The 17,848-nt window shown below is 48.9% G+C and overlaps 1 protein-coding gene across 1 annotated transcript; it reads right to left on the bottom strand.

The window, feature by feature from the left end:
* Nucleotides 1–4,418: 4,418 nt before the first annotated feature.
* On the bottom strand, nucleotides 4,419–17,443 carry LOC311325626 (uncharacterized protein). The gene is made up of 9 exons (XM_084458347.1): nucleotides 17,345–17,443; nucleotides 17,183–17,237; nucleotides 16,725–16,818; nucleotides 11,559–11,681; nucleotides 11,087–11,197; nucleotides 9,482–9,708; nucleotides 8,370–8,437; nucleotides 7,961–8,148; nucleotides 4,419–7,263 (listed from the first exon to the last, which is right to left on the bottom strand). Exons 1-9 carry the CDS (start codon nucleotides 17,377–17,379, stop codon nucleotides 6,158–6,160), a joined length of 2,007 nt encoding a protein of 668 aa, XP_084314473.1. The 5' UTR covers nucleotides 17,380–17,443; the 3' UTR covers nucleotides 4,419–6,157.
* Between the last annotated feature and the right edge of the window lie 405 nt (nucleotides 17,444–17,848).

The following is a 17,848-nucleotide window of genomic DNA, read 5'->3' as shown; positions in this document are numbered from 1 at the left end:
GTTACTCAATAAGAAAAGAACGCGCCTTCCGTTTTCGAGTTAGCACAGATGGTGGCCTCTAGTTGTGTTATTAATGTCGTTATGCGGTCAAGATCTCCACTTAATGAACCAGCGAGTTAAAGAAGCGAAAGCGCGCAGCTGCGACCAGCAACAGCGAGATGACCTGAGAACTGACCGCATGTCGGTGTCTGTTCGCTCCACGCGCTTCCCTCTCAGCACGGTCATACTAAACAGCTTGATGAATTCTGAAGTTAAAGATAAATAAACTATTTATTTTAGCCTTTATTTAACCAGGAAAGGTCCCATTGAGATTAAACATCTCTTTTTCAAGAGAGACCTGGTCAAGACGGGCTGCAGTGCAATCAAACACAGAGTTAGAGACTACTATTCTACTATTCTGTTTTGATCAATTCAATTTTGTATAGCCTATAACCCTCCCCTGGACTCAAATTCAAAAACAGTAACCCTCCCCTGAACTCGAATAAAATAAAACCAGTAGTCTAACCCTCGCTTGGACTCAAAGCGTGACCCTCTCCTGTTTTCCTCCAGTGACCCCCTGGTTGGATTGGCTCCAGGATTAAAATCAACGGGTTTTAAAGAACAAGGGAATGGAGGCGAAATTCACTTCTTGAACTGAAGCCCCAAACTGTTGCGCTCTAATTCTTATAATAAAAAATAACATACAACTTACCGAAGTGAGGATTGTCGTAGCCTACAGTGAAAGGCTAGTGAGTAGGTTGGGATGGAAACGTTTGTTTACTCAAAAAGAATAAAGAGCTCGTCTCTTGTTTTCTTCTGATGGATAAAAAAAATCTTTGCAATAGCGAATCTTTACAGGCGTAACAAACAGTGCTCGACGGTGAAACGTTCCCAAGGTAGAGAGAGAGAGATTACAAACACAATTTATATACACTTCTAGTCGTGACTGCTAGTCTTTTCAAAGCTCTTAACCAATCAGTGAAAGCCCGGAACAATGACGCGTTTCACTGTTCAGATCCTGTCTAGAGCCCGCCTCCTGAGACAGGAAAGATGCTTCAACATTAGGTTCACGACGCCCTCTTCTGGATATGTAATGGTAGTGACCAGTTCTGACTTAACCATGACATTATTATCCTGACATGCATTATGCGTGACCCCTTTATTTATTTGAGGTCTTATATGAATGTCCAGTGCTGACCATGTTCCTCCTTGTTTTAAAAAGGCGCCGTCTCCTCTTGTTCTTTAGTCCTGGACCAGGGCTACTTGTTCTTTCCTTTCCATTCATTTCAATATGAGAGGTGTGACCGCAAGACTGACGACCACTTCATCCAGACAATACGTAGACTAGATGGTTCCCAAGTGTGAATGTGTCTGCTCTCCAACTTCAGCGCTATTGAAAAGCTGAATTCCTCCTCATTCTCACTATAAGTGCTAACGGGCTAAATCACCAGCAACTGAAACTGACTTCTTAGGTACCTGGATGTGGAGGAGAAAAGAAGGGGTCAGAGTTCAAGGACTATGCAAACACCTTCCCAGTCCAGTCCGCCTCCTCCTGCTGTTGGCTGTAGCCCTGGTTCTGGACCCAGACTCGGAACTGAATGTTTGATTGATCTTAAAATGAACTCATATTGGTGTGATTAGGCCTACGAATTATTCTTGTTTTTTTGTTTTGTATTTAAAAAAAAAAAAAAAATCATAAGTGTGCTCAGTCCTATACTATTTGGGTCCCTAAATTGTCCCTCAGTCATCAAAACTTTGATATAGCCTCGCTTTAGGAGAGCATAATCAAACCTGCTAGATAAAAGCACCTGACATTACTCAAACAACAACAAGCTGGTCCTGATTAAAGGGATTTGGATTTGTGCTTATTATTTAACTCCTGGAACTGTCTCACACCCATTCCCTGCAGCCCATAGATGAGATTCTAGGGATCGTTAGAATACTTGTTTTCCAAAGTATGCAAGATGAGGACGTGGGCGGGTTTAAAGGATCCGTGATCAGATTTCAATTGCGTTTATGGTCTTCTAACATTAGACTAGCCAAGATCCTGCTGTAGGCTATTCATATCCATCTGCCTGGTTAGCTTTCTATCTGATGTTGGCTAGCTAATGTTAGCTGGTGCTTTTATTAGCTAGCTGGGCATCCCTGGGCAGCGTGGGGGAAATATCACCTTGTGTTCCTGGAGGAAGAATCAGTGTTTTGTGGTGTGTGGAAGCAGGTCTGTGAGCTTCAAGAATGTTTAGTTGGGGAGGGAGAGAGCCCTTTCCACTAGCCCAGAGAGATAAGACCTGAAGGAGGAGGTCTTAAGATGAGGTCATCTTGGCTGAAGTATGAGACTCATTGTTTTCTACCTTTGAAGTCTGATGTCCCTGCTCTGGAGATCAGACCTACCTTGTGAGCTCACCATGAAATTCATTAAATGTGCCTTGGTTTACGGAATATATTTACTAGATTGATCATCACCCTGCAAAAACCTAGATATGGCCTTTGAGGGCTGAAATCATTTTCAAGAGGTTCCTACGTCTGCAAGGAGTTGTCCATCACCATGCCACCCTAGGTCCATCCAGTACTGCACACATGATCATGTTCTGAGGGGGCGGCAGCAGCTCAGGAGGTAGAGTAGCCGTCTGGGAGCCTCCAGTTCAATTCCAGCTATCTGCTCTGCTTCGTTGACGTGTTCTTGAGAAAGACACTAATTGCTCCCAATGAGCAGACTAATACCAGCTGGCTGCCATTGGTGAGTGAATGAGAGAAGATATTAGCGCTCTACGCTATATAAGTGCACTCCACTCACCATGAGATATCTGGTGCTCTATATAATGCAGTTGTCCAGGACGGAGCAGAGCAGCCCAGGTTTGTTGTCATGTGGGATCATGTTAGTTTCCACCGGGCTGCTCTGGTCTGGGACTGGTTCACCAACCACCATACATAACTTCACAGGTGGAGACACCGTTACCCCCTTACTCCCCATTTCTCAGTCCCATTGAGGAATTCTTTTCAGCTTGGCGTTGGAAGGTCTATGAACACCAACCATATACCTGCATGACTCTCCCTGGGAGCAATGGAAGAGGCATGCAGAGACACTGAGGGGGGGTCGGACCAGGGTTGGATACTGAGGGGGGGTCAGTCCAGGGTTGGATACTGAGGGGGGGTGAGTCCAGGGTTGGATACTGAGGGGGGGTCAGTCCAGGGTTGGATACTGAGGGGGGTCAGTCCAGGGTTGGATACTGAGGGGGGGGGTCAGTCCAGGGTTGGATACTGAGGGGGGGTCAGTCCAGGGTTGGATACTGAGGGGGGGTCAGTCCAGGGTTGGATACTGAGGGGGGGTCAGTCCAGGGTTGGATACTGAGGGGGGGTCAGTCCAGGGTTGGATACTGAGGGGGGGTCAGTCCAGGGTTGGATACTGAGGGGGGGTCAGTCCAGGGTTGGATACTGAGGGGGGGTCAGTCCAGGGTTGGATACTGAGGGGGGGTCAGTCCAGGGTTGGATACTGAGGCGTTCCCCGTTGTCTAGCCAGGGATGACATTGCTTGTGATGTGGATGAGGTGATGTCAGACCCTGACAGAAGGTGGGATCCAGAAACCATCCACCTCATCACTTACAATTCTATCTTTTGTTTACCACTGCAATCTAATTATTTGTTGCCAAGATTGTATTGATTACTGTACTGTAATTCTACTGTTCTTTATTGTAAAAACCTGCAATAGTATGAGCCGTATATGTTTTTTTCTGGGGCGGCTGTAGCTCAGTTGGTAGAGCCGGTCGTTCAGTGACCGAAGGGTCAGCGGTTCGAATCCCAGCTCAGACTGTCCACATGTCTTAGTGTCCTTGAGCAAGACACCTAACCCCAAATTGCTCCCAATGAGCAGGTTAGCACCTTGCATGGCAGCTACCGCCATTGATGGGTGAATGAGAGGCCATTGTAAAGCGCTTTGAGTGCCGCTAAGGTGGAAAAGCGCTATATAAGTGCCGTCCATTTACCATCATTTACCATATTTCTGAAGCCTCTCTATTTTGTTGCTGATTGAAATGTGAGTAGTTGTACTGGAACAATCTTTAACAGAAGCCTGTGTGAGAACATTAAAAAGGTATACTAAGTACTAAAGACACCAGTGTTTGTATAATGTACATCAGTTTTTGTTGCTGCTTTGAAATAATATTTTAACTGGTGCATGTGTGAATCATTCTGTAGCAAAAATGGCACTGTGAAAAATTATTATTGGATTATTGGGTTTTGATTGCAGTTTCATTTTGACATAGAAGTGAGATGCTTCCCAAGTGTTTTCTTATGGCTTGTGTCGAGTTTTGACACAATGACAACCCCCCATACACACAAATGAACACTCTACAATACATCTCTCAGGTTATAAAATATTTATTTAAAAAGGTTTATAAAAAACAAGCAACATTCGGAAAAGTCATGGGTTTAAAATGCAGCTGTCCAGCCATCCAACCAACGTCAACACTCACCAACAAATATTTCACCAACATTTCCATCCCAGTTTTTGTTTCATGTGTGGTGCGCATTCCTTGCATTTAAAATAATCTCAAATCCAAAAAGATAGCCTACTTATTCCAATTTCTGATTGTAATCTCAATTTGTGCTGCTGTGATAACAATATTATAACTACTGTTCACATTATTTATCCATGTATGTTTTAAGAGATGAATGGTTGTAAACCCTGAACTCAACCAGGTTTATTGGAATTAATGTAAACAGTTCCCTTTGCAATCACCATCTCATTTACTTCATGTTGCTGCAAAAACATTCATACACCCTAATATTTAATCACAAGCACTAACTTCTGCATCAGGATTGCTGACAAGCAATCAAACATAGTCCTTTCCATCCCTCCGTTCACTCTCCTTTCCCCTTTTATTTTGAAGGAAATGTACAGTCTGTTTTGCAGATGAATTAACTGTGTCAAACTGATTGCAGAAACTGGGTGACAAATCAAGTGACCAATTAAAAGTCTCATTGATGTACTAGACTTGTGCTTACTGTTATGTTTCTCTGTTAGTGCAACTCTGTTTTGTTTTCTGCTCCTCCTGTTCTCGGTCCCACTCCCAGATTTCTGAGTGGATCCAGTTATAATTAATATAATTCAAAGCATTTTAATAAATATGAGCATTGTGATTTGTCATTTGTGTTTGTCACTGGATGTTATAAAAGTTATGTAAAAATGTGGTTACCTGGTGGTGCAGGTAATCAGTTCAATCAGTTATTGAATTTACGTACAGTAATTGAACAATTGAAATACTCCTGTTTTGAAATTATACCTACAGTATAGGTGTCTCAGTAATTACCCATTATATATGTGGCTATAATTTGCATGTATTTACCAGGTAAATGTTTAGTAATTGGGGGACTATGAAAGGAAGGGTTACCAAAAAAATGTTGTGTAAAAAATGAGTAAGTTAATTTAGCAATAGAAATCCATAAGCATTGGGCCAATGGGCCTAAGATATAGACAATAAACTACCGGTGGAATGGTGGTGGAGCAATAGCGGTATCTATTACGGATTACTAGTGGACCGCTGTCCCTGACGCTAATAATCCACCAGAGGTCCGCTTGGCATTCGATGAGCAAATGGCCAGGAATCCACCAGCTCGTCCATCGGGGACCCGCTGTAGGTCCGCTAGCCTTGTGTTATCTGGGTTTATCCCTTACCTTTGTCCAGAAACAGAAGTTGAACCAATTGCAGCAAAATAGCTAACGTTAGAGGAATCATCAGTGTAACTGCTTTAGCCACTGACCGCTACCATTAATGTTATGGAAGCTCCTGCTAGTTGTTGTGAGCTCATGAGCCAACTGGCTATCCTGGTCTTATTGTGCTGGATTAGCATTGGAAGCATTGGAACTGATGTGTGCAGGCGACAAGTCCCATCTTTATTTATCAGACATTATTTCAAGTCATTTCCATTCACAGCTATTTCAGTGGCATGACTAGCTTCCGTCCTGCCAGTCACACACACAAGCCAGGCTGGACCTGGCCTAGTTTTTCCAAAGGCCTCTGGATCTGCCCAGTAAACTAGAACGCATCTCCAGATTTCAAGCACCAAGACGTAGCCCCGGCTGGATGCCTCCGGGTTCGAGCCTCATTTTGGCCTCGGTAGAGTAACTGCTAGGCGCAAACGGAGGAGAAAATACTGTGTTATCCCAGGCTAAGGTTATGGCTATGGGTTCTCTCCTGTATGAACACGCTGGTGTCTCTTTAAGTTTCCTGAGTGTCTGAAGTTCTTCCCGCACTGGTCACAGTGGTATGGCTTCTCTCCTGTATGAACACGCTGGTGTGTCTTTAAGTCTCCTGACTGAATGAAGTTCTTCCCGCACTGGTGACAGTGGTATGGCCTCTCATCTGTATGAACACGCTGATGTCTCTTTAACTCTCCTGACGTAGTGAAGTTCTTCCCACACTGGTCACAGTGGTATGGCTTCTCTCCTGTATGAACACGCTGGTGTACCTTTAACTCTCCTGACGTAGTGAAGTTCTTTCCACACTGGTCACAGAGGTATGGCTTCTCTCCTGTATGAAAACGCTGGTGTGTCTTTAACTCTCCTGACTTACTGAAGTTCTTGCCACACTGGTCACAGTGGTATGGCTTCTCTCCTGTATGAACAAGCTGGTGTGTCTTTAACGCTCCTGACCTAGGGAAGTTCTTCCCACACTGATCACAGTGGTATGGCTTCTCTCCTGTATGAATACGCTGGTGTGTCTTTAAGTGTGCTGACTTACTGAAGTTCTTGCCACACTGGTCACAGTGGTATGGCTTCTCTCCTGTATGAACACGCTGGTGTGTCTTTAAGTCTCCTGAATGAATGAAGTTCTTCCCGCACTGGTCACAGTGGTATGGCCTCTCATCTGTATGAACACGCTGGTGTACCTTTAACTCTCCTGACGTAGCGAAGTTCTTCCCACACTGGTCACAGTGGTATGGCTTCTCTCCTGTATGAACATGCTGGTGTCTCTTTAAATTTCCTGACTCAGTGAAGTTTTTCCCACACTGGTCACAGTGGTACGGTCTTGGCTTGTCTGTGTGTCTCTGTCTCTGGGCGGGAGCTGGTTTGAGGGGGGTGTTGGAGGTGGTGATAGGGAGTGATTGAGAGGAGGACGACGACGAGGAGAGAGTCTCTGGTCTGATCTCTCCGCTCCTCAGCAGAGAGATGTAGAGGTTGTCATGGCTCCTCTTGAGGTGCTTGTGGAGGTAGATCTGGGAGGTGTAGGTGAATGGGCACTCAGAGCAGGAGAACACCTGAGTCTGGGACAAGTCTGACATCACTCCTGGGAGAGTGAAAGAGAGACAAACATTAAAAAGGATTCTCACACCTGTAGTACAAGTTCAAATGCTGTATAGAGTGATTATATGTAGCTAGTGGGGGCGAAACATAACAACACCACAACTTCAGATTGAGGACAGGAGTGAGAAAGATATGCAAGAGGTTCCTCTGGCTGAGAGTGAGGGAGAGTGACAGAGGAGAGAGAGAGAGGAGTGAAAAAAAGAAAAGAGGAGAGAGAGAGAAGAGAAAACAAGCATGAATACGTTGAAGACCATGGCATTAGCTAACTCAGCTAGAATAAGCTAGCCAGCACTCATTAACGTTAGTCAAGCTACCATGTTCCATGGCAACTAACAGCCTTCCATTCTGATCATAGCTAGTGTGCCTGGCTAACATCGGCAATTTGTGTGCCGCCCAACAGCGATTTGCACAGGCGCCGTTGCTGTTCGTGACGTAGCGTCCCGTTTCGTTGCATCCATGAGTGTCCTGAATTTCTCGTTGTATGAACAGGTCTTGTCTGCTGGCTGGCATCATGGGAAAAAGACAGGAGAGGAGAGAGGGAAGGATGGTAGAGGAGAGCTACTTGGACAGCGGTTACTATTATGACTAGCAGACCTCTGGTTCTTTCAGCTTTAAGGAAAGAGGTGGATGAGAGAGAGATGGAGGAGAAGACAGAGGGAAGAAGAGTTGAGGACAGATACCTCTAGCGGTGCTCTTTTTGTCCCAGAAGTAGTCGAAGGAGATGCTCTTGTATCTGTACTCCTGTCCGTACCAGACCAGCAGCTCCTCCCCGACAGCCAGCAGCCGACAGCAGCGAAACAGGATCCCTCCACGGTACTGAAACGCTACCAGGTTCTGCTCTTCCTCAGTACGGGCACAGTTCACATACCTGGGGGAGAGAGGGGGTGGGTTCATAAGAACAAACAGGTGAGGAAGGGAGAGACGGGAGGAAGGAAGGATGAAGGAAGAGAGGGAGGGAGAAAACAAAGTGGGTGAGATGTAGGGACTGACTGTATGGAGGGAGAGAAACATTCAAGACTGGAGAGATGGTTTATCTGAAGTGAGAGAGAGGAGGGGTGTAGAGAGAGACCAATGTACTCAGTTCCTCACCTCATCCAGTTGGAGTGCGTCTCTCTTTTGGCATCGATGTACTCGTCATCACAGTTTCTGCTCTTGATCTGAGAACACAGAGACGTCTTCAATTTAATTCCTTCATCAAACATTATTTCATGAGGATCATCAGAACACCTGTTCTCACACACACACACACACACACACACACACACACACACACACACACACACACACACACACCACCCTCATACCCACCACACACACACACACACACACACACACACACCGCCCTCATACCCACCACCCACACACACACACACACACACACACACACACCACCCTCATACCCACCACACACACACACACACACACACACACACACCGCCTTCATACCCACCACACACACACACACACACACCGCCCTCATACCCACCACACACACACACACACACACACACACACACACACACACACACACACACACACCGCCCTCATACCCACCACCCAGGAGTACACACACACACACACACACACACACACACACACCGCCCTCATACCCACCACCCAGGAGTACACACACACACACACACCACCCTCATACCCACCACCACACACACGCACACACACACACACACCGCCCTCATACCCACCACCCAGGAGTAAACACACACACACACACACACCGCCCTCATACCCACCACCCAGGAGTACACACACACACACACACACACACACACACACACACACCACCGCCCTCATACCCACCACCCAGGAGAACACACACACACACACACACACACACACACACCACCGCCCTCATACCCACCACCCAGGAGAACACACACACACACACACACACACACACACACACACACACACACACACACACACACACACACACACACACACACACACACACACACACACACACACGCCCTCATACCCACCACCCAGGAGTACACACACACACACACACACCACCCTCATACCCACCACCACACACACGCACACACACACACACACCGCCCTCATACCCACCACCCAGGAGTAAACACACACACACACACACACACACACACACACACAACCGCCCTCATACCCACCACCCAGGAGTATCCGCTCTTGATGGCCTCCTCCTTCTCCATCACCTCCCCCTCGTAGGGGCCGTAGTGGGTTCCCTTGGCAACCGCCTCCCCACAGTTGAAGACTCCCAGCCCCACCCCGGGTATCCGTGACCTCTTGACCTCCAGGCCGTGTGGGAGGGTCAGTCTGGCCCGGTCAGACCCCCCCAGGACCACCGGGGTGTCCGGTATGAAGAGGGGGGGTCCGTGGAGCTCACACTCCTCCAGGAAGAAAGACTCACACTCCTCACAGTCTGGAGAGGACAGGAGAGGGGGAGGAGAGACGTAGTGCATTAGAGAGAGAGAAAGAGAGAGGTAGAGATGGAGAGAGAAAAGGAGGTTAGAGAGAGAGAGAGAGAGAGAGAGAGAGAGAGAGTGTGAGTGAGTGAGAGTGTGAGTGAGTGAGTGAGTGAGTGAGTGAGTGAGTGAGTGAGTGAGTGAGTGAGTGAGTGAGTGAGTGAGTGAGTGAGTGAGTGAGTGAGTGTGTGTGTGTGTGAGTGTGAGTGTGTGTGTGTGTGAGTGAGTGAGTGAGTGTGTGTGTGTGTGTGTGTGTGTGTGTGTGTGTGTGTGTGTGTGTGTGACTAAAGCCGGGTTGACAGCTAAAAGGAGACAGTAGTTCCAGAATGTCTGTGCCGTCGTTGAACAGCAGTTCTAGAATGTTCAAAGTTCCAATTTGGCAAAACTGAACTGTGAACCTACGAGAGAGAGAGACTGAGGAGAGAGATACAGAGAGAGAGACTGAGGAGAGAGATACAGAGAGAGAGACTGAGGAGAGAGATAACCAGAGAGAGAGACTGAGGAGAGAGATACAGAGAGAGAGACTGAGGAGAGAGATACAGAGAGAGAGACTGAGGAGAGAGATACAGAGAGAGAGACTGAGGAGAGAGATACAGAGAGAGAGAGACTGAGGAGAGAGATAACCAGAGAGAGAGACTGAGGAGAGAGATACAGAGAGAGAGAGACTGAGGAGAGAGATAACCAGAGAGAGAGACTGAGGAGAGAGATAAACAGAGAGAGAGACTGAGGAGAGAGATACAGAGAGAGAGAGACTGAGGAGAGAGATAACCAGAGAGAGAGACTGAGGAGAGAGATAAATAGAGAGAGAGAGACTGAGGAGAGAGATACAGAGAGAGAGAGACTGAGGAGAGAGATAACCAGAGAGAGAGACTGAGGAGAGAGATAAACAGAGAGAGAGACTGAGGAGAGAGATACAGAGAGAGAGAGACTGAGGAGAGAGATAACCAGAGAGAGAGACTGAGGAGAGAGATAAACAGAGAGAGAGACTGAGGAGAGAGATACAGAGAGAGAGAGACTGAGGAGAGAGATAACCAGAGAGAGAGACTGAGGAGAGAGATAAACAGAGAGAGAGAGACTGAGGAGAGAGATACAGAGAGAGAGAGACTGAGGAGAGAGATAACCAGAGAGAGAGACTGAGGAGAGAGATAAACAGAGAGAGAGACTGAGGAGAGAGATACAGAGAGAGAGAGACTGAGGAGAGAGATACAGAGAGAGAGAGACTGAGGAGAGAGACAACCAGAGAGAGACTGAGGAGAGAGATACAGAGAGAGAGACTAAGGATTGGTAAACAGAGAGAAATAGAGAAAGACAGAAAAGAGAGAGCAGCTCTCTTACAGAGGTAGTGGTCATCTTCTGGCTCCTTCTGCTCAGTGTCGTTGACTCTGGCTCTGTCTCTCAGGTTCCTCGCTCTGCGGTATAGGTTCACCTCTGACCTCTGCTTCACCTCTGACACACACGCGCGCACACACACGCACACACACACACACACACACACAAACACACACACAGAGACAGACACACGTTACATGGGGTTAACATGCCACACACACAGGGTTTTCATGTCACTCAGTGAAACTGACAAGAGTACACTCACACACCCCACTAACACTAACAGTATAACGCTGCAACTTGGGGAGATGCGTAGAAAACAACACAGAAACACCTTTGAGAGGACAGGGCTCCCAGGCCGACACCGTCAGCATAACATTACACTACAGTAGTGACTACTACTACAGTACTATTACCACACATATGCCTCCTACTATAGTACTACTCTACTAGTACTACTTGTACTCTGTATGCGTACGTTGAGAGGGTGTCTCCAGATGAGGGGTCCACTCCACCCAGTCACTGAGCCCAGGAAGGGGGGGCAGGTCCGCCATCTTGGATCCACCTCGATGCATGAAGGCTGGGGCTGTCGACTTCAGACCTGCAACACACAGGGAGGAGAGGGAGGGGGAGGAGAGAGAGATGGAGGAGGAGAGAGATGGAGGAGAGGGACGAGGAGGAGAGAGATGGAGGAGAGAGGAGGAGAGAGAGATGGGGAGGAGAGAGATGGAGGAGGAGAGAGAGATGGAGGAGGAGAGAGATGGAGGAGGAGAGAGATGGAGGAGGAGAGAGATGGAGGAGGAGAGAGAGATGGAGGAGGAGAGAGATGGAGGAGGAACGAGAGGATGAGGAGAGAGAGATGGAGGAGAGAGATGGAGGAGGAAAGAGATGGGGAGGAGAGAGAGATGGGGAGGAGAGAGATGGAGGAGAGAGAGAGGGGGAGGAGGAGAGAGAGATGGAGGAGGAGAGAGATGGGGAGGAGAGAGAGATGGAGGAGAGAGATGGAAGAGGAGAGAGATGGAAGAGGAGAGATGGAGGAGGAGAGAGAGATGGAGGAGGAGAGAGATGGAGGAGAGAGATGGAGGAGGAGAGAGATGGAGGAGGAGAGAGAGATGGAGGAGAGAGATGGAGGAGAGAGAGATGGAGGAGGAGAGAGAGATGGAGGAGAGAGATGGAGGAGGAGAGAGAGATGGAGGAGGAGAGAGATGGAGGAGGAGAGAGATGGAGGAGAGAGATGGAGGAGAGAGAGATGGAGGAGAGAGAGATGGAGGAGGAGAGAGAGATGGGGAGGAGAGAGGTGGAGGAGGAGAGAGAGATGGGGAGGAGAGAGAGGTGGGGAGGAGAGAGAGATGGAAGAGGAGAGAGATGGAGGAGAGAGATGGAGGAGGAGAGAGAGATGGAGGAGGAGAGAGATGGAGGAGGAGAGAGATGGAGGAGGAGAGAGAGATGGGGAGGAGAGAGAGATGGGGAGGAGAGAGAGGTGGATGAGGAGAGAGAGATGGAAGAGGAGAGAGATGGAGGAGAGAGATGGAGGAGGAGAGAGAGATGGAGGAGGAGAGAGATGGAGGAGGAGAGAGAGAGATGGGGAGGAGAGAGAGATGGGGAGGAGAGAGAGATGGGGAGGAGAGAGAGATGGAGGAGGAGAGAGATGGGGAGGAGAGAGAGATGGAGGAGGAGAGAGATGGAGGAGGAGAGAGATGGAGGAGGAGAGAGAGATGGAGGAGGAGAGAGAGATAGGGAGGAGAGAGCTGGAGGAGAGAGAGATGGAGGAGGAGAGAGATGGAGGAGGAGAGAGGGATGGAGGAGGAGAGAGAGATGGAGGAGGAGAGAGATGGAGGAGGAGAGAGATGGGGAGGAGAGAGAGATGGAGGAGGAGAGAGATGGAGGAGGAGAGAGAGATGGAGGAGGAGAGAGAGATGGAGGAGGAGAGAGAGATGGAAGAGGAGAGAGATGGAGGAGAGAGGGATGGAGGAGGAGAGAGATGGGGAGGAGAGAGATGGAGGAGGAGAGAGATGGGGAGGAGAGAGAGATGGAGGAGGAGAGAGAGAGATGGAGGAGGAGAGAGAGATAGGGAGGAGAGAGAGATGGAGGAGGAGAGAGAGATGGAAGAGGAGAGAGAGATGGAGGAGGAGAGATGGAGGAGGAGAGAAAGATGGAGGAGGAGAGAGATGGGGAGGAGAGAGAGATGGAGGAGAGAGTGATGGAGGAGGAGAGAGAGATGAGGAGGAGAGAGATATGGGGAGGAGAGAGAGATGGGGAGGAGAGAGAGATGGAGGAGGAGAGAGATGGAGGAGGAGAGAGATGGAGGAGAGAGAGATGGGGGAGGAGAGAGATGGGGAGGAGAGAGAGATGGAGGAGGAGAGAGATGGGGAGGAGAGAGATGGGGAGGAGAGAGAGATGGAGGAGGAGAGAGAGATGGGGAGGACAGTGTTGTGGAAAACTATATTTTTTAGATATTCTTTTGAAATGTGTCCATCTACCAGTGCAGCCTTGAGTCGGACACTCATTTGTCCTTCTGTTGAGGTCATCCCTACACAGTACTTGAGGTCTAACAAATGATTGGATGAAAGCAGAGTCAACTAGCTAAACGGTATTTCACTGGTTAAATAAAGGTATCATTATTATCCATGTGCTTGTTTCCACCACGTGATGGGAAGCACAGCCCCAGACCTGGTGCAGGGCGCTCTACTATTCAGGGCTAGAAGCCTCATACCGCCCTGCCAGGAACCAGTCATTGAGCCCATATCTGTACTCACTCTGTCAGCAGCAGCATGTCTACAGATACTAGTATTTCGTTAGTCACCGAAGGGAAGAACGTTCTGGAAAGGTGAAAGCCTTTTCTCCAAGGTGGCTACACGTGCAGCCCCTCACACTTTATACTGTATAAAACACACTGTATTGCACTTCAATAGCACATATCCACAGATATATCCACTCACCTGACTTCACCACCCTGATCACATGACCTCTCTCCAAGATAGAGTCACAGCCTTTGAGATCACGTGATCAGGGTGAAGCCAGGCTAGTGGACATCAGTGGATGTGTTCTAGTCCAACAGAGGTCATCAGGTGCTGGACTGTGCTATCTGAGGTAGGAGGTGCTGGCGTTTTTCAGCAGGCAGATTGCTTTTTGGCACTTGAAGCAATTAGTCTGCTGGCCGGTGGGTGAGGAGCAGTTATTCTACAGACAGCAGTCTCCTCCTCCCGGTGATGGATAGACTGGGTCTCTGATATGATGCCTGTTCCTCTCTGGTCTGCTGAGTCCCTCGGTCTCCTCCCTGCCTGGTCTCTCTCTGGTCTCTCTCTGGTCTGCTGAGTCCCCAGGTCTCCTCCCTGTCTGGTCTCTCTCTGGTCTCTCTCTGGTCTGCTGAGTCCCCAGGTCTCCTCCCTGTCTGGTCTCTCTCTGGTCTGCTGAGTCCCTCGGTCTCCTCCCTGTCTGGTCTCCCTGTCTGGTCTCTCTCTGGTCTGAGTCCCCAGGTCTCCTCCCTGTCTGGTCTCCCTGTCTGGTCTCTCTCTGGTCTGCTGAGTCCCCAGGTCTCCTCCCTGTCTGGTCTCTCTCTGGTCTCTCTCTGGTCTGCTGAGTCCCTCGGTCTCCTCCCTGTCTGGTCTCCCTGTCTGGTCTCTCTCTGGTCTGCTGAGTCCCCAGGTCTCCTCCCTGTCTGGTCTCTCTCTGGTCTCTCTCTGGTCTGAGTCCCTCGGTCTCCTCCCTGTCTGGTCTCCCTGTCTGGTCTCTCTCTGGTCTGAGTCCCAGGTCTCCTCCCTGTCTGGTCTCTCTCTGGTCTCTCTCTGGTCTGAGTCCCTCGGTCTCCTCCCTGTCTGGTCTCTCTCTGGTCTCTCTCTGGTCTGAGTCCCAGGTCTCCTCCCTGTCTGGTCTCTCTCTGGTCTCTCTCTGGTCTGAGTCCCAGGTCTCCTCCCTGTCTGGTCTCTCTCTGGTCTGAGTCCCCAGGTCTCCTCCCTGTCTGGTCTCCCTGTCTGGTCTCTCTCTGGTCTGAGTCCCCAGGTCTCCTCCCTGTCTGGTCTCTCTCTGGTCCCTCTCTGGTCTGAGTCCCAGGTCTCCTCCCTGTCTGGTCTCTCTCTGGTCTCTCTCTGGTCTGAGTCCCCAGGTCTCCTCCCTGTCTGGTCTCCCTGTCTGGTCTCTCTCTGGTCTGAGTCCCAGGTCTCCTCCCTGTCTGGTCTCTCTCTGGTCTCTCTCTGGTCTGAGTCCCAGGTCTCCTCCCTGTCTGGTCTCTCTCTGGTCTCTCTCTGGTCTGAGTCCCCAGGTCTCCTCCCTGTCTGGTCTCCCTGTCTGGTCTCTCTCTGGTCTGCTGAGTCCCCAGGTCTCCACCCTGTCTGGTCTCCCTGTCTGGTCTCTCTCTGGTCTGAGTCCCAGGTCTCCTCCCTGTCTGGTCTCTCTCTGGTCTGCTGAGTCCCAGGTCTCCTCCCTGTCTGGTCTCCCTGTCTGGTCTCTCTCTGGTCTGCTGAGTCCCAGGTCTCCTCCCTGTCTGGTCTCCCTGTCTGGTCTCTCTCTGGTCTGAGTCCCCAGGTCTCCTCCCTGTCTGGTCTCCCTGTCTGGTCTCTCTCTGGTCTGAGTCCCCAGGTCTCCTCCCTGTCTGGTCTCTCTCTGGTCTCTCTCTGGTCTGAGTCCCCAGGTCTCCTCCCTGTCTGGTCTCTCTCTGGTCTCTCTCTGGTCTGAGTCCCCAGGTCTCCTCCCTGTCTGGTCTCTCTCTGGTCTCTCTCTGGTCTGAGTCCCCAGGTCTCCTCCCTGTCTGGTCTCTCTCTGGTCTCTCTCTGGTCTGAGTCCCAGGTCTCCTCCCTGTCTGGTCTCTCTCTGGTCTGAGTCCCAGGTCTCCTCCCTGTCTGGTCTCTCTCTGGTCTCTCTCTGGTCTGAGTCCCAGGTCTCCTCCCTGTCTGGTCTCTCTCTGGTCTCTCTCTGGTCTGAGTCCCAGGTCTCCTCCCTGTCTGGTCTCCCTGTCTGGTCTCTCTCTGGTCTGAGTCCCCAGGTCTCCTCCCTGTCTGGTCTCTCTCTGGTCTCTCTCTGGTCTGAGTCCCCAGGTTTCCTCCCTGTCTGGTCTCTCTCTGGTCTCTCTCTGGTCTGAGTCCCAGGTCTCCTCCCTGTCTGGTCTCTCTCTGGTCTCTCTCTGGTCTGAGTCCCAGGTCTCCTCCCTGTCTGGTCTCTCTCTGGTCTCTCTCTGGTCTGAGTCCCAGGTCTCCTCCCTGTCTAGTACACAGCAGAGCTCAGACAGGTCTGGCACACTTGACCTGTTGCAGGTTATGAGATCAAATCAATTACCATTACAGTTAGACCAACTTTAATAATCCCCAGGGGGCATTACAGCAGCAAGAACAACAGAGAAGGTAAGAACAGATCAACGATTAAACATATAGGCTCCATAAGAAATAAGAGCATTACAACAACAAAGAAATAGCAACAATAATAGTACCCTAGAATAGTCAAAATAAAATGTCTACCTTTTTCCAAGATATTCCCATCTTGATAAAAAAAAAAAAATTCTTTAACTCATAACATTGTTTATCTGGAATAATACAATTAGCAAGAGTGCCCTTCAGAGACCTGAACAACTTTTTGGCCTAGTCCTTCCTAACTTGATGTATTATTACTGGACATGTAGTATTAAGATGATGTTACTGGACTGTAGGAGACCTACCTGGTAAACCTGAGGCCTGGGTGTGAATGGAGTCGGTCACTACGGTCAAGCAGTCGCAGGATGGACAGAGACGATGAGCTTTTACCTGTTTATTCTGAGTGGAAAACACAATAAAACACTGGTCTTCCACGAGTCTGCAATTCCTCTGGGGCTCCTGCAGTCAAGCGCTACTGCTCTGCTTTCTCTCTCCAACATCAGGACCAGTTGTTTACAGAAAGAACACATTTCCTTCAAACATCACAAACACATTATTATTATTATTATACTGCTCTGCTTTCTCTCTCCAACATCAGGATCAGTTGTTTACAGAAAGAACACATTTCCTTCAAACATCACAAACACTTTATTTTGAACAATAACGAAGCTACCGCTACTGCTCTGCTTTCTCAGAACTTACAGAGAGCACATGGATGAATTTAGAAATCTGAGAATCTATTTACATATTTGAAGCAACATACCTGAGTGGAAAGCACACAAAAAATAAAACACTTGTCTTCCAGATGTCTGCAATTCCTGTGGAAAAATAAAAAGACCCATTTTCCCATGCGGCCTCGTCTGAGCAACCAGAACGCGGGATGCAACGCTGCCAGCCAGGAAACACAAACGGGCTATAAACTTACAATCCAGTGGACACAACTTCATCACCAGAAATCATCACAGTGTGTAGCAAAACAAATAGTAGCTATGCAATGCATCAGTGTTCCTAACCTAAATTACGGGCTTTTCCACACAGATAATAAAATACAAGGATCATTTTACACGACGCACACAGGCCTTCCTCATGCAGCCAAGCCTACTACGGCAACACCACAAGGACAAAACACACTCGTAGACCTGCAGTACACCATAACTCCAAAGGGGGCTCCACAACAACTAACACTGCTAGGGCTGCTCAATTACAGCTAAACTCACATAACCAATAGTATATTTCTAACTCTGTTACACAGGTTATATGCCTGTCTGTTTAATCTAGGATCTGTAATATGTGCCCCTTCTCTCCCCTCTCTAAACCAGCTTAGCTCTAGCCCAGTGCTCTATCACTCACACACAATCTTGTTGCAAGAAGTCATTTCAAGATGCACAAAACATCGGCACTCCCCCATCCTCCCCCTCTCTCTGGTTGT

Source organism: Borostomias antarcticus (assembly GCF_949987555.1).
Source record: "Borostomias antarcticus genome assembly, chromosome: 24".
Taxonomy (NCBI): Eukaryota; Metazoa; Chordata; class Actinopteri; order Stomiiformes; family Stomiidae; genus Borostomias; species Borostomias antarcticus.
This window is presented reverse-complemented; position numbering and strand designations above follow the sequence as displayed.

Coding starts and splice junctions, on each gene's coding strand:
- LOC311325626 (XM_084458347.1), bottom strand. CDS start 17,379: ATGATTTCTGGTGATGAAGTTGTGTCCACTGGATT. Junction 17,238..17,344: donor GAAGTTGTGTCCACTGGATT/GTAAGTTTATAG, acceptor ATTTTTCCACAG/GAATTGCAGACATCTGGAAG. Junction 7,264..7,960: donor CAAAAAGAGCACCGCTAGAG/GTATCTGTCCTC, acceptor TCACTCTCCCAG/GAGTGATGTCAGACTTGTCC.